At 45.1% G+C, this 24,129-nt stretch overlaps 1 protein-coding gene across 1 annotated transcript in view; it reads right to left on the bottom strand.

Moving 5' to 3' along the window:
• The window catches only part of LOC129846022 (pleckstrin homology domain-containing family O member 1-like), a 46,417-nt gene extending 23,256 nt beyond the window's left edge, over positions 1–23,161 (bottom strand). Inside the window, exons 1-2 of the mRNA XM_055914029.1 lie at positions 22,613–23,161; positions 21,776–21,922 (exon numbers count right to left, since the gene is read on the bottom strand). Coding sequence (XP_055770004.1) covers positions 21,776–21,922; positions 22,613–22,639 — 174 coding nt within the window. The 5' untranslated portion in view covers positions 22,640–23,161. The remainder of the gene's footprint in view (positions 1–21,775; positions 21,923–22,612) is intronic.
• Between the last annotated feature and the right edge of the window lie 968 nt (positions 23,162–24,129).

Here is a 24,129-nt window from a genome sequence, read left to right as displayed (position 1 = left end):
CTAGATTGGTTCTCAATTAGAGGCAGCTGTTGTTCATTTGTCTCTGATTGAGAACTATATTTAGGCAGCCATATTTATTGAGTTTTCGTGGGTAATTGTCTATGTCTAAACGTTAGTAGCTTGTGTGTGCACTTTAGATTTGTACCTTCACGGTCGTTTGTTGTTTTGTTAGTTTGTAAAGTGTTTTGTTTCGTGTTCATCTTCTTCGTAAATAAAAAGAGGATGTATTTATATCACGCTGCGCCTTGGTCCACTCATTCACCAGAAGACGATCGGGACAGATATATTAATACTGGTTCAGTTAGGTTTAGTGGTCAGGACAGAAGATATATTAATACTGTTTCAGTTGGGTTTAGTGGTCAGGGCAGGAGATACCTGTATATTAATACTGGTTCAGTTAGGTTTAGTGGTCAGGACAGGAGAGATATTAATACTGTTTCAGTTGGGTTTAGTGGTCAGGGCAGGAGATACCTGTATATTAATACTGTTTCAGATGGGTTTAGTGGTCAGGACAGGAGAGATATTAATACTGTTTCAGATGGGTTTAGTGGTCAGGACAGAAGATATATTAATACTGTTTCAGTTGGGTTTAGTGGTCAGGGCAGGAGATACCTGTATATTAATACTGTTTCAGATGGGTTTAGTGGTCAGGACAGGAGAGATATTAATACTGTTTCAGATGGGTTTAGTGGTCAGGACAGAAGATATATTAATACTGTTTCCGATGGGTTTAGTGGTCAGGACAGGAGATATATTAATACTATTTCAGATGGGTTTAGTGGTCAGGGCAGGAGATACCTGTATATTAATACTGTTTCAGTTGGGTTTAGTGGTCAGGACAGGAGATATATTAATACTGTTTCAGATGGGTTTAGTGGTCAGGACAGGAGATATATTAATACTGTTTCAGATGGGTTTAGTGGTCAGGACAGGAGATATATTAATACTGTTTCAGATGGGGTTAGTGGTCAGGACAGGAGATATATTAATACTGTTTCAGTTGGGTTTAGTGGTCAGGACAGGAGATACCTGTATATTAATACTGTTTCAGATGGGTTTAGTGGTCAGGACAGGAGATATATTAATACTGTTTCAGATGGGTTTAGGGGTCAGGACAGGAGATTTATTAATACTGCTTCAGTAGGGTTTAGTGGTCAGGGCAGGAGATACCTGTATATTAATACTGTTTCAGATGGGTTTAGTGGTCAGGGCAGGAGATATATTAATACTGTTTCAGATGGGTTTAGTGGTCAGGACAGGAGATGTATTAATACTGTTTCAGATGGGGTTAGTGGTCAGGACAGGAGATACCTGTATATTAATACTGTTTCAGATGGGTTTAGTGGTCAGGACAGGAGATATATTAATACTGTTTCAGATGGGTTTAGTGGTCAGGACAGGAGATATATTAATACTGTTTCAGATGGGTTTATTGGTCAGGACAGGAGATGTATTAATACTGTTTCAGATGGGGTTAGTGGTCAGGACAGGAGATACCTGTATATTAATACTGTTTCAGATGGGTTTAGTGGTCAGGACAGGAGATATATTAATACTGTTTCAGATGGGTTTAGTGGTCAGGACAGGAGATATATTAATACTGTTTCAGATGGGTTTATTGGTCAGGACAGGAGATGTATTAATACTGTTTCAGATGGGGTTAGTGGTCAGGGCAGGAGATATATTAATACTGTTTCAGTAGGGTTTAGGGGTCAGGGCAGGAGATATATTAATACTGTTTCAGTAGGGTTTAGGGGTCAGGGCAGGAGATACCTGTATATTAATACTGTTTCAGATGGGTTTAGTGGTCAGGACAGGAGATATATTAATACTGTTTCAGTTGGGTTTAGTGGTCAGGACAGGAGATATATTAATACTGTTTCAGATGGGTTTAGTGGTCAGGACAGGAGATATATTAATACTGTTTCAGATGGGTTTAGTGGTCAGGACAGGAGATATATTAATACTGTTTCAGATGGGTTTAGTGGTCAGGACAGGAGATATATTAATACTGTTTCAGATGGGTTTAGTGGTCAGGACAGGAGATATATTAATACTGTTTCAGATGGGTTTAGTGGTCAGGGCAGGAGATATATTAATACTGTTTTAGCTGGGTTTAGGGGTCAGGGCAGGAGGAGACTCGTTGAGGCTAGGTGACCTCGGCTAGTGTCAAGACAGACCAGGGTATCCTCTGAGGAGAAGCCTATCTGATGTAGCCTCAACAGAGCCAGAACCTGAGCCGAACTCTGCTCACGTGACGTGTCACAAGTAGGTGATAACCAAACAGTGTGTTTGTTAAGCTTGGAGCCTATATCTTTTCGCCAAGGAACATGGAGAACACATAGTCCCCCCGTCAAGCTTGGTTTGGACTCTTTTGTGAAGGAGGCCCTATTTCAAGACCAGCCATTAAAGTCCAGAGGTGGAAAAACAACAAAGCTCTGTGTTCGGTGGCCCTGATACCTGCCTAGGAAGAAACGGATCTCAAAACGCCATCTTGTCCGGCTTTGTTGGAGGCTCTTTGTCGCATTCAGCTATTCCAAGTCTTGGCCCTGGCTATACATAGACCTTCAACAAGAAACCCAAGTGCTCGCCACACAAAAGATGCCGGTGCTAATTTTGGATGAGGACGTGCTGTGCCGACAAAACTACGGGGGACATTTTCCGTTGCGGATTGGGGGGGTGTGGTGAATAATTAACAGCTCTTATGTATTGCATTGAGATTAAAGTAAGGGCATCCCTTTTCAAGGTAACACTTTCCAAAAGGATGAGGCCCCTCCAAAATATCCCCCAATGATACTGATGAATAAAAACAGCATATTGTGGATCTCTCTCCTACCACTCATGATCATATATGATACATGTTTTCCAGTGGTATAAAGTATATCTGTGAGGTCACAAGCAGGCCTGAAACACATCAGATTATGTATCATGTAACCACTAATCACCATCCCCAGTTTCACCAAAGTGCAGCCAATACCCTATAATCACTCATCGGGTGAGTTCCCTTCAGGTTAAAGGGCCAGTGCTTGGGTTGAAAAAACTGAATTCCCTGCATCTTGACTGTACATGATGGAATCATGCATTTTCCCTCTGTGTATTTACAAGCATTATTCCACATAATATATAACAATATATGCCACGTAGCAGAAGCTTTTATCCAGAGTGACTTACAGATGGCCCCAAGAAGGGAACCCACTCGCCTGGTGTTACAAGCTACTGATAGAGTTACAGAGGATCACCTCATGGTACTGGGTGGAGGTGGAGCCTATGAGGCTAGCCCTGTAATTGGTGCATTCATCTCCCCAGGGGAACATTATAGTTCCCTGTATAGGTGTTGTATTTTATATATTCTAATCCCAGGAGTATCCTGACTAATCCCAGGAGTATCCTGACTAATCCCAGGAGTATACTGACTAATCCCAGGAGTTTCCTGACTTCAACCAACACTTGATGCAAGACTAATCTTGACTGAGACGGTGATCAATCGAGGATGATGACAGTGACGATGTGCATTCATGGTATAATCGCCTCTGAAAAGTAGGGACCCTTTAAGCTCTCTGGCCCAGTGTCTATGTAAATCATGGTTTATGAGGACACATACATGGACTCTGTTTCACACCAGCTGCCTCCAGGGGAGATTCTCTAGAACAGGTTTTCCCAAATTGGGGTACGCAATGTTGTCGGGGGTGCGCCATATAAAACTATGATTCACATTTTCAAACAGTGATTCACATTTTAAAAAGTATATTTATGTGATTCACATTTTCAAACAGTCCATTTATATTTTCCAACGGGGCTATATATTTTATATTTTGAGTTTTTTTCTTGCCTGAGTAACCAGTTGAGTAACCAGTTGCCTGAGTGTTCAGCGAAATAACAACACAATGTCAAATACAGGTAGCCTAGTCAAATAATTAACATCTAATCACATGAACCGTTACTCTCTCACGGGGATTCCACTAACGGTCCGTATCTAGCAAAACGTAGCTGCTGCTCGTTCCGTTTGCTTGAAAAATTTATATATGGTTAAAAAAAGTAAGGCCAGTGTCCATAGAGACACATACCAGCTCTACTGGTAGTACTGCTACTACCAGCAGTACTACACCTGCACCTGTCAACGACACAAGTTGTTCTCCTTCCACGAGCACATCCAACACTAGCATCAGTAATTCTAGGGACAGGGACGTTGGACCATTGAAGAGGCACAAATATGATGAGAACTACATTGACTTGGGGTTCACTTATATTGGGAATTGTGCCTTTCCACAGACACAGTGTGTTATATGTGCAAAAGTACTCTCTCACAACTCAATGAAGCCTTCACTCTTGCGCAGACATTTAGAAACTAACATGCCAATTTGAAAAATAAGCCACAGGAGTTTTTTGAGCGAGAATTAAGACGATTTTCGAGTAGCAAGACATGTATAAAAGCAACAGATACCATTAATAAGAAGGGACTAGAAGCATCTTATATGGTGAGCTACTGAGTGGCTAGGACAGGCAAGCCCCATACTATTGTGGAGCACCTAATTCTTGCTTCTGCCGCGGATATGGCTGGGACAATGCTGGGGTAAAAGGCCAAAAAAACTATACAGACAATGCCTTCATCAAAAAACACTGTTTCACGACGCATCAGTGACATTGCAAGAGATGTTTTGAAACAATTACTGCTTCGCATACAAGCCAGTGAATTCTATGCGTTACAGCTGGATGAGTCAACAGACGTGGCGGGCCTGGCACAGCTCCTGGTATATGTCCATTACGTTTATAGGGGTCAAGGAAGACATCCTCTTCTGCAAACCACTGGAAACCAGGACAACAGGAGAGGATATTTTTAAAGTACTGGACAGCTTCGTGACATCAAATGGACTTTGGTGGTCAAGATGTGTTGGTATCGGTACTGATGGTGCAAAATCCATGACAGGGAGACATAGTGGAGTGGTAACTCGCGTGCAAGCAGTTGCTCCCGACGCCACTTGGGTACACTGCAGCATCCACCGAGAGGCTCTTGCTGCCAAGGGAAAGCCTGACAGCTTGAAATACGTTTTGGACACTACAGTGAAAATGGTTAACTTTGTTAAAGCAAGGCCCCTGTATTTTATGCACTATGCAATAATATGGGAAGCGCTGGTTATCAAGGGGCAAAGTAATGACAAGTTTTTTTTTTATTGAGAGACAAGCTTAAACTTTATTACTGACCATAATTTTCACTTGTGTGACCGCTTGCATGATGACAAGTTTCTCACACGACTGGCCTATCTGGGTGAAGTTTTTTCTAGGCTGAATGATCTGAATCTAGGAGGGATTACAGGGACTCTCAGCAACTATATTCAATGTGCGGGACAAAATTGAGGCTATGATTAAGAAGAGCTCTTCTCTGTCTGCATTAACAAGGACAACACACAGGTCTTTCCATCATTGTATGATTTTTTCTGTGCAAATGAACTCAAGCTTACGGACAATGTCAAATGTGATTTAGCGAAGCACATAAGTGAGTTGGGTGTGCAATTACGCAGGTACTTTCCCAAAGCGAATGACACAAACAACTGGATTCGTTACCCCTTTCATACCCTGCCTCCAGTCCACTTACTGATATCTAAACAAGAGAGCCTCTTCGAAATTGCAACAAGCGGTTCTGTGAAAATTTTATTTAATCAGAAGCCACAGACAGATTTCTGGATTGGGCTGCGCTCAGAGTATCCTGCCTTGGGACACGGATGCCCTTTGCAACCACGTACCTATTTGAGAGTTGATTCTCGGCCCTCATTAGCATGAAAACTAAATACAGGCACAAATGATTTAAAACTGAGACTCTCTCCAATACAACCCAACATTGCAGAGTTATGTGCATCCTTTCAAGCACACCCTTCTCATTAACCTGTGGTGAGATATCCTACCCTGCCTTTCTTCCAACTGCACTGAAGATAGGAAACACTGTCACCACCGACAAATCCACTATAATTGAGAATTTCAATAAGCATTTTTCTATGGCTGGCCATGCTTTCCACCTGGCTGCCCCTACCCCGGTCAACAGCACTGCCCTCCCCTCTGCTACTCGCCCAAGCCTTCCCCATTTCTCTTTCTCCCAAATACAGTCAGATGATGTTCTGAAAGAGCTGCAAAATCTGGACCCTTACAAATCAGCCGGGCTAGATAATCTGGACCCTTTCTTTCTAAAACTATCTGCTGAAATTGTTGCCACCCCTATTACTAGCCTTTTCAACCTCTCTTTTGTGTCGTCTGAGATTCCCAAAGATTGGAAAGCAGCTGCGGTTATCCCCCTCTTCAAAGGGGGGGGACACTCTTGACCCTAACTGCTACAGACCTATATCTATCCTACCCTGCCTTTCTAAGGTCTTCGAAAGCCAAGTCAACAAACAGATTACCGACCATTTCGAATCCCACCATACCTTCTCCACTATGCAATCTGGTTTCAGAGCTGGCCATGGGTGCACCTCAGCCACGCTCAAGGTCATAAACGATATCTTAACCGCCATCGATAGGAAACAATACTGTGCAGCCGTATTCATTGACCTGGCCAAGGCTTTTGACTCTGTCAACCACCACATCCTCATCGGCAGACTCGACAGCCTTGGTTTCTCTAATGATTGCCTCGCCTGGTTCACCAACTACTTCTCTGATCGAGTTCAGTGTGTCAAATCGGAGGGTCTGTTGTCCGGGCCTCTGGCAGTCTCTATGGGGGTGCCACAGGGTTCAATTCTTGGACCGACTCTCTTCTCTGTATACATCAATGATGTCGCTCTTGCTGCTGGTGATTCTCTGATCCATCTCTACGCAGACGACACTATTCTGTATACTTCTGGCCCTTCTTTTGACACTGTGTTAACAACCCTCCAGGCGAGCTTCAATGCTATACAACTCTCCTTCCGTGGCCTCCATTTGCTCTTAAATACAAGTAAAACTAAATGCATGCTCTTCAACCGATCGCTGCCTGCACCTGCCCGCCTGTCCAACATCACTACTCTGGACGGCTCTGACTTAGAATATGTGGACAACTACAAATACCTAGGTGTCTGGTTAGACTGTAAACTCTCCTTCCAGACTCACATCAAACATCTCCAATCCAAAGTTAAATCTAGAATTGGCTTCCTATTCCGCAACAAAGCATCCTTCACTCATGCTGCCAAACATACCCTTGTAAAACTGACCATCCTACCAATCCTCGACTTCGGTGATGTCATTTACAAAATAGCCTCCAAAACCCTACTCAATAAATTGGATGCAGTCTATCACAGTGCCATCCGTTTTGTCACCAAAGCCCCATATACTACCCACCACTGCGACCTGTACACTCTCGTTGGCTGGCCCTCGCTTCATACTCGTCGTCAAACCCACTGGCTCCAGGTCATCTACAAGACCCTGCTAGGTAAAGTCCCCCCTTATCTCAGCTCGCTGGTCACCATAGCAGCACCTACCTGTAGCACGCGCTCCAGCAGGTATATCTCTCTGGTCACCCCCAAAACCAATTCTTCCTTTGGCCGCCTCTCCTTCCAGTTCTCTGCTGCCAATGACTGGAACGAACTACAAAAATCTCTGAAACTGGAAACACTTATCTCCCTCACTAGCTTTAAGCACCAGCTGTCAGAGCAGCTCATAGATTACTGCACCTGTACATAGCCCATCTATAATTTAGCCCAAACAACTACCTCTTTACCTACTGTATTTATTTATTTCTTTATTTTGCTCCTTTGCACCCCATTATTTCTATCTCTACTTTTTTCTATCTCTACTATCTCTACTTTTTTTTTTTTTTTTTTACTTGCTATATTGTATTTACTTCGCCACCATGGCCTTTTTATATTTTTATTTATTTATATATATATTTTGTTTGCCTTCACCTCCCTTATCTCACCTCATTTGCTCACATTGTATATAGACTTATTTTTCACTGTATTATTGACTGTATGTTTGTTTTACTCCATGTGTAACTATGTGTTGTTGTATGTGTCGAACTGTTTTGCTTTATCTTGGCCAGGTCGCAATTGTAAATGAGAACGTGTTCTCAATTTGCCTACCTGGTTAAATAAAGGTGAAATAAATAAAATAAAAATATTCACAATGTTCGGTGAACAAATAAGGTTTTATATGTAAGATGGACAAATAAAGAGCAAAATTATTGATTATTATTATTTGTGCCCTGGTCCTATACGAGCTCTTTGTCACTTCCCACAAGCCAGGTTGTGACAAAAACTCATTCTTTGTTTAATAAATGTATTGTATAGTGTGTGTGTGTGTGGCAGGGTTACAATGATGGCAATAAACAACATTTGAGAGTGTGCTGACCCTGGTGCTAGAGGGGGTACGCAGCTGACCCTGGTGCTAGAGGGGGTACGCAGCTGGAGGTTGAACGTTTGAAGGGGTATGGGACTATAAAAAGTTTGGGAACCACTGCTCTAGAGCATCCAAAAAGTTTCAGCCACATCTGTACAGATCAAGATGCCCACCAGATTCAGCGAGCATCTCTAACTACTACATGAATAAATGATGAGACATTCAGGCACTAAAACGTGAATCCACATACTCTCAATCTCTCTTCTCCAGAAAGATCAGATCACCCAGGGAAGGTATACAGTATGGGCCCATCTCATTAAAGTTGCATGGAGTAGCGTTGGGCGGCTATCAGTGAGGTGGGAGGGATGGGAGCATGGCAACATGCACTGGTGATATCAAAGCTACAGAAATAGCCTCAGTAACACCCCCTGTACCCCCTCCCATGCTCCCATAGCCACGACTTGGCAGCGGTCTCTGGCTCTTGTTGGACAGGGGAACAGGTGAGGACAGGGAGGGAGGCAGGGGGCGGGAGAGCCAACCGTTAACTGTGCTTTTGAAGAGAAAAACACAGCTGCTCCAGAAAAAAAATCTAATGTTTGGAGAAGTGCCTTGATCCAGAGGCAGAATGGAATGAGACGCCACGTGAGCACGGAGAAACGAACAGCATGACAGATTACTTTCCTCAGTGCTTGAAAAGGAAAAGCAGTATAGAACCCACGAGGCTGACTTCCGTCTCTGTTGATCTCCCTCACTCTCTCTCTCTTTCTCCTTTGTCAGGTTAGGGTATTGACCAATGCCCACTCCCAGCTCTTACTGAGTTGAGGACAAACTAAAGGAATGAAGACAACAACAAATTGCTTTTAAGCTCTCTGTCCATGTTGTGTGGCGTTCTGTATTCACTGTGTTAGGAACAAAACTAATTCTGCCTTAAAAAATGAAGGGAATTTTCAACACACTTGCATAATGTTCAAGTGTTAATAACTCCCAACACCTCAGTTTCTAATATACAGTATGTCTATATAAATCACACTGAGAATTGTGCCAGCACGATCCAAATGTCGTCCTACATCAGCAGTATGAGTCACCGTGTTCATGTGAGTCACAGCCCCTCTCCATCTGTGTGGATCAACTGAGTGATGGCTTCTCAGACACGGTGCTCATACCAGGTGAGGTTCCTGGAGCCATGCCTGGACTGAAAACAGCCACTAGCCTCGTCGACCCCATCACATCAGTGTTTGCAGAGATGAAGGTAATGGGTAAAAGCAATAGAAGGAAAACTCCCCTGAGCCTATTGAGATGCTTGGTGGAACCATCTTTATATATCTTCACCTGTCCAGTCCCTTCACATCTTTAAAACATAATAGAAGTAGCTAATTGTCAGTGGCACGCCACAGCCAAGTGACACCAACTTGTAGCAACAGGTAGAGGTAACACATTCACAAAAATAGAGGTAGTGTATTCTCATATGTAGACAGACATAACAAGCCCTTGTCTCTACGGTTGACTCTTGTACTACTTCCTTTAAAAAACAGTGGTTGAGTGCATTCTACTAGGTGGTAGAGAATCTTGGTCTCCCCACATAACACTGCCTTGTCACTTCAGTCGTGTAGGTCTCAGGAGAACTCAGCCGGTTAGTGACAGTTACAGCCACAGACAGGGTGATGAAGATTCAAATGATATGGTGTCAAAAGCCAAAAACACTCTCTGACAGTATTGAATGAATTGTTTACAATTCCTAAATCACCTCAACCTTTATTTCAGTTGGGTGCTACTAACACAGGAGGGGAGTGAGTAGTAGATTAGGCTACTGATCGTGGTGAGAACCTGACCCTGTGACTGTAACCCTAATTATGAGTCTTAATGCAAATAGTGATGTGAGATTTGGTCCCGTAGTCTCACCATGAGGAAGTGGAATGGACACATAGGGTGCCGTTGACGTGGTTCTACAACTAGACGTTAACACGTTTTTATTTATTTTGTTCATTCAAAGTGTGAAGCCTGTCTGAACCAAGCCATGCAAATAACTTGTGTCAAATTTAGAGAGCAAATTCAGTGGAACGCACCAGCTCCTTTTTGGCTAAGCTGAGTTGGAGATTACAATAGCAGGTAATGATGGTACTCTCCAAACGCAACCCTTATAACCCACACAGCAACACACTGTTTACTGACCTTTGACACAGGAGCAATGAGGTACCATTGTGATAAATCTGGTCATACACTGACATGCATGAGGAAACAATTGGCTAATGGCAACGCTGGTAAACACTTGGGTTGGTTCCATTGTTTCACTGCTGTATAGTAAAATGCTTTTCCATAGAGGGAGTATAAGTGGTGCTGTTCAATAGGAGGACCTGCAGGGCCTAACAGGATCCCATTACAGGGATGAGTCAGACGCAGCTGACAGGGAGTCATAGCATCTTCTGAATTATTTCTACTGTACGTGTGAGATCATTCTGATAGCATCAAATGCTGGGCCTCTAATCAGACCTGCTCCAATCCTTTCTCATCACCCACACTTCCCATCAATCCAAAAGTGAAATTCACTTTACAAGCTTTTTTCTGTTTCGCTTTTACTCTGGCCATGCTTATCCATTACCTACTGCAGCAGCCTGTTGTGTTGGAAGCAACGGAGGCCCGCCTCAGTAACGGTGTGGGAAACACCGCTTTTACTCTGGCCATGCTTATCCATTACCTACTGCAGTAGCCTGTTGTGTTGGAAGCAACGGAGGCCCGCCTCAGTAATGGTGTGGGAAACACTGCTCTTACATTTACATTTAAGTCATTTAGCAGACGCTCTTATCCAGAGCAACTTACAAATTGGAAAGTTCATACATATTCATCCTGGTCCCCCCGTGGGAATTGAACCCTGGTCCCCCCGTGGGAATTGAACCCACAACCCTGGCGTTGCAAGCGCCATGCTCTACCAACTGAGCCACACGGGACCTGCCTCTTACTCTGGCCTACTTTATATCATTACCGTTTCTGCAGCAAAACATTCTGAGCTACAACTATTCATCTCCCATCCAACCCTGTTTTGATATTGACAACAACATTCTGAGTGTATAGGTGAGGTGTGTCCCATCTAGGCAGGTACCTTCAAACTCTTCTCCATATTCCAACCCCCCAAAACCCCTTTTTCATTTAAAGATCATTTTGTCTTGTTACCTTGCTCCTACCACAACTCCCCCAGTCAGTGGATAACATTTGAGTTAACATAGCATTTCTGGCAAGGCTGGAGTGTGATCTAAATACATTAAAATGAGAAAAAGAGTACTGAGCGTTTACAGCCTGTTGAATCCATCATTATCCTCCCTGCCAGAGTTTAATGGCCCTGATGCAAACGCTAAAAGTACAGCAGCACTGGAATCAGGCAGTTTGGACCAGTGCATTAATGAGTCATGCCCCCCTCCACCCTGTCTTCTAGAACATGTGGAACACCTAGGCATTGAGGTGTCACTATAAACTAGCCTTTGATATCCACTTTTAAAATGGAAGGCTCCTCATTTGGGTTCATCCTTGACTCAATACCAGTCCCCTAAACAGTCTGCTGGATTCAACAACTCTGCATCTTTGTAACAAGGGGTGAGTCCAAAATGCACAATGCACAAGCAGCACAACCATAACAGATGCATCTGGGCGGCAGGCAGCCTAGCGATTATAGCGTTGGGGCAGTAAGAAAAGTCCCGGGTTTGAATCCCTGAGCTGATGAGGTGAAAAATCTGCTGATGTTCCCTTAAGCAAGGCACTTAACCCTAATTGCTCTAAAGGTCACCGTTGATAATGGCTGACCCTGGCCGTGACCCCACTCACCGAGGGTGTCTCAGGGGAGGTGGGATATGTAAAAAATACACTTCCAATTCCCACAGGTATATAATACCCACTTGTACATAATAGGACACATACAAGGACACACACATATAATAGGACACACACGTATAATAGGACACACACGTATAATAGGACACATACAAGGACACACACATATAATAGGACACACACGTATAATAGGACACACACGTATAATAGGACACATACAAGGACACACACATATAATAGGACACACGCATATAATAGGACACATACAAGCCCCCACCAAACTGTTATTATTACCAGACACAGAGTGGTTTCTGTTCATCTCAGTCACACCTTGAGTCCAGCCCATGATTACATTCAGCATGGCATCTTTCCGGAGGGAGGATGAGGACTTATGGTCTGCCCCGTGCCAGGCTTTGGAGACTTCTATAGGTTGGCATGGAAACTAGCAGCCCATCCTCATCTAACCCACTACTCCCCTCACCCTCCTGATAGGCAGCTGGAGGCTCACTAGCACAGACCCACCACTCCCATTCAGAACACAGAGGGAGAGAGAGGGGAGGTAGAGGTAGACAGAGAGGGAAGGGAGGTAGAGGTAGACAGAGAGGGAAGGGAGGTAGAGGTGGTAGAGGTAGACAGAGAGGGAAGGGAGGTAGAGGTAGACAGAGAGGGAAGGGAGGTAGAGGTAGACAGAGAGGGAAGGGAGGTAGAGGTAGACAGAGAGGGAAGGGAGGTAGAGGTAGACAGAGAGGGAAGGGAGGTAGAGGTAGACAGAGAGGGAAGGGAGGTAGAGGTAGACAGAGAGGGAAGGGAGGTAGAGGTAGACAGAGAGGGAAGGGAGGTAGAGGTAGACAGAGAGGGAAGGGAGGTAGAGGTAGACAGAGGGGGAAGGGAGGTAGAGGTGGTAGAAGTAGATAGAGAGGGAAGGGAGGTAGAGATAGACAGAGAGAGAGTGCAGAGAGAGAGAGCAGGGATAGAGAGATAGCAGAGAGAGAGCAGAGATAGAGAGAGCAGGGATAGAGAGATAGCAGAGAGAAAGCAGAGATAGAGAGAGCAGAGAGAGCAGAGAGAGCAGAGATAGGGAGAGCAGAGAGAGAGAGAGAGCAGAGATAGAAAGAGCAGAGAGAGAGAGCAGAGATAGAGAGAGCAGAGAGAGAGAGCAGAGATAGAGAGAGAAAGCAGAGAGAAAGAGAGAAAGAGAGAGAGAGAGAGAGTGTGAGAGAGAGAGTGAGGTCTGGGGATTAAACAATCATCCAGATTGAATTACCTCTGTCCAATCAAAGACAGAGAGAGAGAGAAATGGAGAAGAAGACAAACAGACGTCAATAAACATTGTTGGTTTTACTCCCTAACATGACAAAGACACTTGCATGGTTTTACTCTCTAGTATGACAAAGACACTTGCATGGTTTGCGCTGTGTGTTTGTGTGCATGTTGTTTGTGTCATTGCTATGCTATAACACTAAAAGGCCCACTCCCAATGACACACTTTCCTGGCGCTGACCCCCAGCGTGCTATAGCCTGGCATGAGAAGCCAGTTGGCAAACACTAGCGAGCATGACAAAAAAAAGTGCATTTCAAAAAGAAGTTTGCTTTGTTCTGTCTCTGTTCTTTTTTCTATCCTGTCTCCCTTTCTTCCCCACTTTCTCCTGCTTTCTCTCTCTTCCAACTCTCTCCCCCCTTCGTCCCTCCCTCCCTTCCTCCATGGCATCATTCCCTTTAGACAAACAGAAAACATCTCCTCCCCTTCAGGACAAAGCCAAGGCTAACGGACTGCTTGCGGTAACCCTATGTTTTAATTCAAATGTAAGGAGCTAAATCTTTATGTGCCTCAACACTGAATGAATCACTGAGCAGGTTGCTAGAATGGTTTCATTGAAGAAAAGCTGTGGTTGTGAAGTGAAATCCACCCGTTCCGGGACTGATCAGGCTCATCTAAAATTCAAACAGATGATCTTTCTCACACTGCTTTCCCTCATACCATCCCCTTGACTGACTCAATAAGAACAGGTCCAGGAAGAGAAACTAGTGCAAATAAACACTGCAGCCTTTAGTTAGGAAGTATGATGATACCAATGAGGAAGCAGAAAGTATAGTGTGGGCTGTGGGCTGAAAACAGTCTCAAAATGGATCTAGTGCTTAGCAGTGTTGAGAAGACAAACTGGATCGGAGCCTGTAGCACATGCTCCACTTCAAGATAGCAAATCATGTGCAGAGCGTTTCAGAAACTCACTGGGCAATGAGGTTATCGGCTTAAGTGAAAGCACACTGCCAGGCATGACTTGATAACTCACAAATCAAACAAAAGAGGTTTGTGTGCAACCCAATGGACTAAGACCTCATCAACCCAATAGAATAAGACCTCATCAACCCAATAGAATAAGACCTCATCAAGCCAAAGGAACTAAGACCCAGTGAATTCATGTCTACGGGGTATTCCAGTATTGAGATAACAGAGGAATGATAATGACTGAACACCTCCCTCTGCAACTGGATCCTGGACTTCCTGATGGGCTGCCCCCAGATGGTGAGGGAAGGCAACACCACATCCGCCACGCTGACCCTCAACACCATCCGCCACGCTGACCCTCAACACCATCCGCCACGCTGACCCTCAACACCACATCCGCCATGCTGACCCTCAACACCATCCGCCATGCTGACCCTCAACATCACATCCGCCATGCTGACCCTCAACACCACATCCGCCACGCTGACCCGCAACACCATCCGCCACGCTGACCCGCAACACCATTCGCCACGCTGACCCTCAACACCATACGCCACGCTGACCCTCAACACCATTCGCCACGCTGACCCGCAACACCATTCGCCACGCTGACCCTCAACACCATCCGCCACGCTGACCCTCAACACCATCCGCCACGCTGACCCTCAACACCATCCGCCACGCTGACCCGCAACACCATTCGCCACGCTGACCCTCAACACCATCCGCCACGCTGACCCTCAACATCACATCCGCCACGCTGACCCTCAACATCACATCCGCCACGCTGACCCTCAACATCACATCCGCCACGCTGACCCTCAACATCACATCCGCCATGCTGACCCTCAACATCACATCCGCCACGCTGACCCTCAACATCACATCCGCCACGCTGACCCTCAACACCATTCGCCACGCTGACCCTCAACACCATCCGCCACGCTGACCCTCAACACCATCCGCCATGCTGACCCTCAACACCATCCGCCATGCTGACCCTCAACACCATCCGCCACGCTGACCCTCAACACCATTCGCCACGCTGACCCTCAACACCATCCGCCACGCTGACCCTCAACACCATTCGCCACGCTGACCCTCAACACCATCCGCCACGCTGACCCTCAACACCATCCGCCACGCTGACCCTCAACACCATCCGCCACGCTGACCCTCAACACCATCCGCCACGCTGACCCTCAACACCATCCGCCACGCTGACCCTCAACACCATCCGCCACGCTGACCCTCAACACCATCCGCCACGCTGACCCTCAACACCATCCGCCACGCTGACCCTCAACACCACATCCGCCATGCTGACCCTCAACACCATCCGCCACGCTGACCCTCAACACCATCCACCACGCTGACCCTCAACACCATCCGCCACGCTGACCCTCAACACCACATCCGCCATGCTGACCCTCAACACCATCCGCCACGCTGACCCTCAACACCATCCGCCATGCTGACCCTCAACACCATCCGCCACGCTGACCCTCAACACCATCCGCCACGCTGACCCTCAACACCATCCCCCACGCTGACCCTCAACACCATCCGCCACGCTGACCCTCAACACCATCCGCCACGCTGACCCTCAACACCATCCGCCACGCTGACCCTCAACACCATCCGCCACGCTGACCCTCAACACCATCCGCCATGCTGACCCTCAACACCATCCGCCACGCTGACCCTCCCAAGACTGTGGCCACGCACGACTCCAACACCATCATTACGTTTGCCGTTGACACAAGGGTGGTAGGCCTGATCACCGACGACAATGAAACAGCCGATAGTGAGGAGGTCAGAGACCTGGCAGAGTGGTGCCAGGACAACAACCTCTCCCTCAACGTGAGCAAGACAAAGAGGAAAACGAGGGCCGAGCATACCCCCATTCACATTGACAGGGCACTAGTGGAGCAGGTCGAGAGCTTCTTGGTGTCCACATCACTAAGGATCAATGTTCCAATGTTACCCGCTTTAAGTTAGTTTTAACAGTGGCCAAGTAGTCTACTGTAGCTATTTGATCATAATGTAGGCCTACCAGAGTGGCCTACCATCAGAAACAAGGGGGAAAATGCATCCCATTACATTTGAACATGGAAATAGCTGTTCTATCGTTCAGCCAATGTGTGGTGTTCAACATAGGCCTACATTCCATGACTTTTGAAAAAAACATGCAGGGCTTGACATTAACCTGTTTATCCTTCAGACAAAGGAGGTAACTGAAAATGCTGTTGTGTTTTTTGATGCAAGAAACCACTTTACAAAATAAAATGCATTATTATTCCCATACCATTATTACAGAGAATCAGACAAATTATGCTACCCTCTGCCTATTGGCCACAACACTGCCCCTTTAAGACAAAAAAAGCTCCTTACCTGACTAGATTTTCAAAATGCAAACCTTTTGTGCTTTTATATGAAGCAATCACTCCCCCCATTGATGACTACAAATTTTCTAAAACTGGACTATTAACTCACTAACTAGCAAAGGATATGAATAAATGTCCAAATGTGCACACGTCGGTAGATGTAGCTCTCGCTTTGATCTCAAAACAAGCTCATCTACTGATGACCGCTCATGCTGTAAAAACAGTCCAGTTCAATGTGACTGGCACAGATCCTTATATGGATTGATCTATTTGCATATAGGCCAACTGCAGCTCTGATTGGTTTAGGGGCACCGGTGTGTGTAGAGTACGGGCCTGAGTCCTTGTCAATGCAATAGAATCCTACTCTGATGCGTTCTGCCTACAACAAAATCTCTTGCATAGTTAGTTTTGCATACTAAGTCTTGCATTGTTAATTTTGTTTCTGTATGTTGCATTGAAAGTGGCTAATATTGCGTTGATTCGATCACAATTCCCACAGTAAAGGGAAACGATGATAGTGTTATCTCTAGAAAGTTGAGTGAAGTTAAATTTTACGCTTCTCTGCGCAGGCTGATATTTCTTCTACGCAGCAGTCCCAGGGGAGCTGCACACCCGCGCGCAGCTTAGAGGGAACATTGCTAAGGACCTATCATGGTCCAAACACACCAACACTGTCGTGAAGAGGACGCGACAACGCCTATTCCATCTCAGGAGGCTGAAAAGATTTGGCATGGGAGCTCAGATCCTCAAAAAGTTCTACAGCTGCACCATCAAGAGCATCCATCGCTGCCTGGTATGGCAACTGCTCTGCATCCGACCGCAAGGCACTAAAGAGGGTAGTGCGTAAGGCCCAGTACATCATCGGGGCAAAGCTCCCTGCCATCCAGGACCTCTATACTAGGCGGTGACAGAGGAAGGCCCTAAAAATGGTCAAAGTCCCCGGCCACCCAAGTCATAGACTGTTCTCTCCGCTACCGCACGGCAAGCGGTACCGGAGCGCTGAGTCTAGGTCTAAGAGGCTTCTAAACAGCTTCTACCCCCAAGCCATAAGACTGCTGAACAGTTAATAAAATGGCTACCCGGACTATTTACATTGACCGTCTTATTTTATTATTGTTTATTCACATGTTTTACACTGACTCTTTTGCACAGGCTCCGTGTACACTCACTGGACTCTAACCACACACTCACACATACTACACTGACACACCAACACACACACATATGGACACACACACACAAAAAACACATACACACATGCATATTGACGCCACACACATACACATACATTCACATTCCTACACACTCTTCATATACACTGCTGTTACTCTCTGTTTATTATCTATGCACAGTCACTTTACTCCTACCTACATGAACATATTACCTGAATGACCTTGACTAACCCGTACCCCTGCACATTGACTAACCCGTACCCCTGCACATTGACTAACCCGTACCCCTGCACATTGACTAACCCGTACCCCTGCACATTGACTAACCCGTACCCCTGCACATTGACTAACCCGTACCCCTGCACATTGACTAACCCGTACCCCTGCACATTGACTAACCCGTACCCCTGCACATTGACTAACCCGTACCCCTGCACATTGACTAACCCGTACCCCTGCACATTGACTAACCCGTACCCCTGCACATTGACTAACCCGTACCCCTGCACATTGACTAACCCGTACCCCTGCACATTGACTAACCCGTACCCCTGCACATTGACTAACCCTTACCCCTGCACATTGACTAACCCGTACCCCTGCACATTGACTAACCCGTACCCCTGCACATTGACTAACCCGTACCCCTGCACATTGACTAACCCGTACCCCTGCACATTGACTAACCCGTACCCCTGCACATTGACTAACCCGTACCCCTGCACATTGACTAACCCGTACCCCTGCACATTGACTAACCCGTACCCCTGCACATTGACTAACCCGTACCCCTGCACATTGACTCAGTACCGCTACCCCTTTCTATATAGACACTTTATTGTTCTTTTCTTCTGGTACTCTTTTTCATTTAGTTATTTTGCACATTTTTCTTACTTACTTTTTGAAAACTTTGAATTTTTGTCTCGTAAGTAAGCATTTCGCAGTTGTATTCGATGTGACAAATAACATTTGATTTGGTAAACTTCATGGACTAAAGTTTCTTGTTGTGTGCTGGTGTTACCTAGGGGATTGTCTTTTGCACAAGTGCTCTTAAAATCCCTCCAAGTCTTGACGAGTCATTTGAAGAAGGCTATGTGGTCAGTTTCTGAGAGGAAGTACTGTTTGGTGCTCTGACCAATAACCCTCTAACACACAAAGCAGAAGAGAGAAAAAGACTGTTTCAAAATACCCCACAGGGAAGAAACATCTTCCTTATTTGGGCAAAGAACAACACTCAGAAGAAGGAACTAATTCAGTCAATATGTCCATGGCTCAAATCTGCCAGTCTAACTTAGTTGTCTCTTTGGTTGAGGACAGTATAAGCATCATAGTGAATTGGGAACTGGGAATGTGGTTAGGTATGTAAAAAGTGTAGTGAAACACACCAGACATCATAGCGAAAGTGGACAGAGACTGAATCAGAACATGACAGACGTCAGGCTGGAACAGGTTGGTCAGCGAGGTGAAATCGGTGCTCTCCCACTTGCCAGAGCTCGCTCCTCACAGCTGTCCCAACTACGGGGAGGCCTTTCCTCTCAGATCTCCATGAAACCTGACCTCATGCCCGCACTGTCTTGAAAAATAATGCTGGGTTGACATTTGGCCCTAAAAGCCACTTGAGGAAAGTCGAGAAAGGCACTTTCTTTGTTGACCATAGACTTTAGACCTACCTGCTAGCCACTTGATATGGACCCAAGCTACTTGTTGCGCAGGGTCATCAGTTACAGATCTGAAAGAATAGAATTTGGCCAACCCGTTGGCTGCATAGAGTTCCAGGCATATTGTTAACAGCCATCAGATTCTCACAGGTCTAAAAAGACCCTTGGAAAAGTATAGGGAAAGGGGGCCTGCAGGTTGATTACAGACTGGACCTGTGACTCATGCTCCCTCCATCGTAAAAATCTCTCTCAGGACTGCTGACACTTAATAAGTGATGGCAGTCAACTCAAGTGAAGGCTTGGTGGGTGAATATACAAGCTGCACTGACGTCACCCACCTTAACATGCTCCATTCAAGAATGTCAATGGGAAATGATCCTGAATTCACCATTTTATCTGACAATGATAAAAGCTAATGTTCTATCTGGTGGGGTTTCCAAAGGGAAGCTTTCCTTTGCTATTGTCTCCTGGGGTTAGTTATTTTGTGGTACTTAGCTCTGGGTGGTTTTATTTATCATTCTGTGGCAAATGACTGAAAAGGGCACTACATTGATACGCTTGGTGACCTCTTCAAGTGACCAAAACCCATTTCTTTGCCACATATGCCTTGATATTCAACTCTCAAAGGCTTCTTTCCCTCAAAGCTGTGAATATGTTAGGATTGATTCGATCACAGTTTGGAATCTTCAGAGTCTGTCAGATTCCACTGTGATCCCTGGAGTTCTGTTTACTATTGGAGTAAGGTGTTAAAGTGGTCCCTTAGAAGCTGCCAACACATCCTCCTGTAAGCTTCAGCTGAGCTTGGCAGAATACTAATACCCTGCAACTCTAAAGCAAGCCCAGCAAGAGAACTGTCAGTGCCCGATCGCAGTCAGTGTGTGTGTGTGTGTGTGTGTGTGTGTGTTTGTTTGTGCGCGTGCGTGCGTACATGTGCGCTTGTAGCAAATTCCCTGTAACTCTCAGCTAAGCGGTTTAAAACGGCCTCTGCCTTGTATCAAGCACCACATTGACTCTGACTATGTGGCTCATTTTTGCTTCTGTTTAATATCTGTAGCAATCACCCTGACACATCACAGGCTGGCTCTGTCACTATGGTTACCACACCGTTCATTAAGGCCTTAATATTGCAACACCACAACCATGCGGGTGCTGTTGTGCTGTCTCGTAGCTATGCCTGGAGCACGCTCTCTGTTCTCAGTGAGCCTCACCACGGCACTTACTGCGCGCCTTATTACCATCTAGGGTTATCTCTCCGACAAGTCCTTCTGTCATAAGGCTAGACCGATGTGCTAGAGTTCTCTGGAGACTTCCTCTATTAATAAACACTCTATGAGCGTAGATTTGAGATGGGGATACTTTCTAATCTTCTGTCAAGCTGTTTTGCTGTGAACAACTAAGAGGAGTAATGAATCAGACTTCAGCCATTCAAAGCACTCTAACTGACGTCTGACTGCAATGATAACAGACACTGTAGGTCAAAGAACTGAAGTATAGTGTAGAGCAGACATACAGTGGAGTTTTTTCATCTATATGTTGGGTATCCAGTGAGGTGGAAGGTGTGCTGCAGCTCAGGTTTGTTGCTGACAGGGAGAGAGAGAGAGAGAGAGAAGCAGAGAGAGAGACGGAGAGAGAGAAGGAGAGGGGGGGAACAGACAGACAGACAGACAGACAGACAGACAGACAGACAGACAGACAGACAGACAGACAGACAGACAGACAGACAGACAAGGTGAGGGAGAGAGAATGAGAGAGAGAGAGAGAAAAAGACAGAACTCGTTGGCTCACCAGCCCCAGAGGGATGATAGATGAGGCTTGGCGGGAGGATACAGAGATTTATGTGAAGCCTTAAGTGAACCTGAACACACACACAAAGCTTTTGGAGTGGCTGATTTGGTCCACCAGTCTGAGTGGATCCAGAACAGAGGAGAGCATGTCTAGGGTATCTCTTGAGACTGCTACATGACCACATGGTTAAACACTTCCATATACTTACTGTTGTCACTGGAAATACTGTCATTTATAAACCACCGTATGATGTCATAAAGTAGCCTATATTTCACAGTGTTGATGCTCAACAAGGACTATTACAATGTACCCCAAAATGTGTGTCTAAGATGTGCTGTTTCTGTTTGCATTTGAAAAGTAAAAAAAATACGTGTTCAATGCTCCAAAAAATGTCAAGGTGTGTAAATGTCAGCTGTTCAATGAAGAGGCGTCACTTACCTCTTTCTCTGAGATGTAAAGTTGCTCCCCTTTGAGTATTACAAAACGATTTTTCCAGATCTCTCTAAATATCCCTTTGCCACAGAACTTGCGAATCCAACCGATTTTGTCTGGCTGCGTGTTGTGCTGGTTTGTGTCCTGCGGGCCCTGCATATTCAACGAAAGCAACAAAGTAGCAGTTCAAGACATGAAATTGCCAGAACACCTCGTTTAGATTCGAAAGTGGGACTGAACAGACAAGAAAAAGAGGAGAGTCTTTTTGTGAGGCGACTCAGCCCCCTGTCATTTCCTTTGTCATGTAGATGCTGTCACATTCCTTGCGCGCACAGTTTTTCTTGGGCTAGTGTTTTTGTCTCCATCTTATGATCTCAGTTAGGCTGCACCGACCACGTTAGACAATTACATTCCAAAAAATAAAGCTCGTTTTAAAATGATTCCGTTATACACAAAAAGAGCACTCCCTAAAAACGTTTGTCTTTCACAGCATCCACAACAAGCATTTCATCAGAACACTTTTAAACTCTACATTGCTAGATCTCTTGTCAAATATAATCGTGTTGATCAAGTTAAGATAGTGGGGGACATTCTCCAGTTAGACAATGAATAAATAAAGCAAATTAGCATGTCTAACAAATGCATCACTTTGGAGTTTGGACTGAGACTTGGCTACAAAGTAACCGAGTCAGTAACGTATCAAGTAGCATTGACGTGTTTATTAAATACAACACTCGTTACATTGTAGCTTGTTGTTACATTCTTTGTAATAGCAGCTAACCGGAAACCCGTTATTACATTGAAGGTGAAGTGATCATCACTTGCATCGTTTCAGAACCTTACCCGTTTAGCTGAATTGTTTTTCTTCATTGTGAAGAATAGGACTGTCGATGACTATCCCCGACTTCACTCAGTTATAAATCCGCAATTTTGTACAATAGGCTGATGCCAAGAATGGCCGTAAATTCTGGACACGGGGTGTATATGCCCGTGACGCTCGAAAGCCGCCAGTAGCTTATGTCTTACTCCTATCCTCGCCGCCTCCCTAGGCTGGAACACTTCAATTTTCTCCCTCTCTATTCCTTTGTAGTTATAACTGAATGCGGTTGGTCTAGCTACGCTCTCGCATGCTCTGACCACCGAACTGAACTGGTAGTGTCTAGTTACGCGGATGAGTCCGTTTCATTGCCTCCCTGTTGAGTCCCCCTCCCTCTCCCTCTCCTCTCTTCTCCAGGCTTTGGTTATTAGAGAGCATGCAGCTGGGAGACTGGATAGCCTTCTCCCCCGCTCTGTAACTCGATGGCTCAATCTCTCTAAAACCCAAGCTGTAGGGCTACCGAGTCATGATATCATCACGGAAAATAAGGAATGAAGGTACGAGGTTCGTGTGAAAGACGTAAATATGGAAATGATAGGCTGTAGAAAGTGGGGGTGTGTGGGAGGGGGTGTTAGGCTACAAGTACAGTGATGTCTAGAAAATGTTAAATTGCACTCTCTAACTTTTGTATAATTTCAGCCGGAAGTGATGCTCAAGAGCCAAAAGTGGTCCCCTTTTTTTCTGTACCATGTCATCAAATTGTGTAGGAAGTCAAACATTTCATATATGTTACATCCTGTTCAATTGGTATATGTTACAAATTCAATTCGTAATATACTATACCTTACAAAGTTGATGTGTTTAAGATCCTGGAGGGCATCTTTAATTATGTTGTGATGTTCTAATGACCCTCAAGATCTCACAAAAAATTATCAATAAAACTAGAAAATTATAGGAAGATAGAATATAGGTCTGGGCTATGGGGTGGAAAATGTTATACCTGTGATGTAATAGTCAGTCTCATTAACAACAAAATGGCCACTTGCTGTTTACAACCTTTGCTGACCCTCTTAGGTTTCCAAGAATATCTGAGGAAGCTTATCCCTTAAGCCCCCTTTCCACTTTCACACACTCTTGATGTTGTAAAACGGAAAGGATAGGACTACACCAATATGAATAAACAAGATTGCTGTGCCTGAAATATGTTTTTCTCCAGTGTCTTCTCAACACCATTATTTTAATTTCCCCCTAAAACAAATATTTTAATTAAACTGAGTCACTACTGAAATGACACCAAACAAGGTAAAGCACATCTCCAAATATTTGTCATCATGTTGTCAGCATGTTAAAAACTCAAATGAAAGCAGGAAGCACCAGTGACTAGATCAATAAAAATGTGGTCAGATGAAGCAGATGCTAAACTACAGGACTGTTTCGCTAGCACAGACTGGAATATGTTCCGGCATTCCTCCGATGGCATTGAGGAGTACACCACATCAGTCATTTGCTTTATCAACATGATATGACGATGATGTCGTCCCCA

The sequence above is a fragment of the Salvelinus fontinalis genome, unplaced genomic scaffold, assembly GCF_029448725.1.
Source record: "Salvelinus fontinalis isolate EN_2023a unplaced genomic scaffold, ASM2944872v1 scaffold_0431, whole genome shotgun sequence".
Classification (NCBI taxonomy): domain Eukaryota; kingdom Metazoa; phylum Chordata; class Actinopteri; order Salmoniformes; family Salmonidae; genus Salvelinus; species Salvelinus fontinalis.
This window is presented reverse-complemented; position numbering and strand designations above follow the sequence as displayed.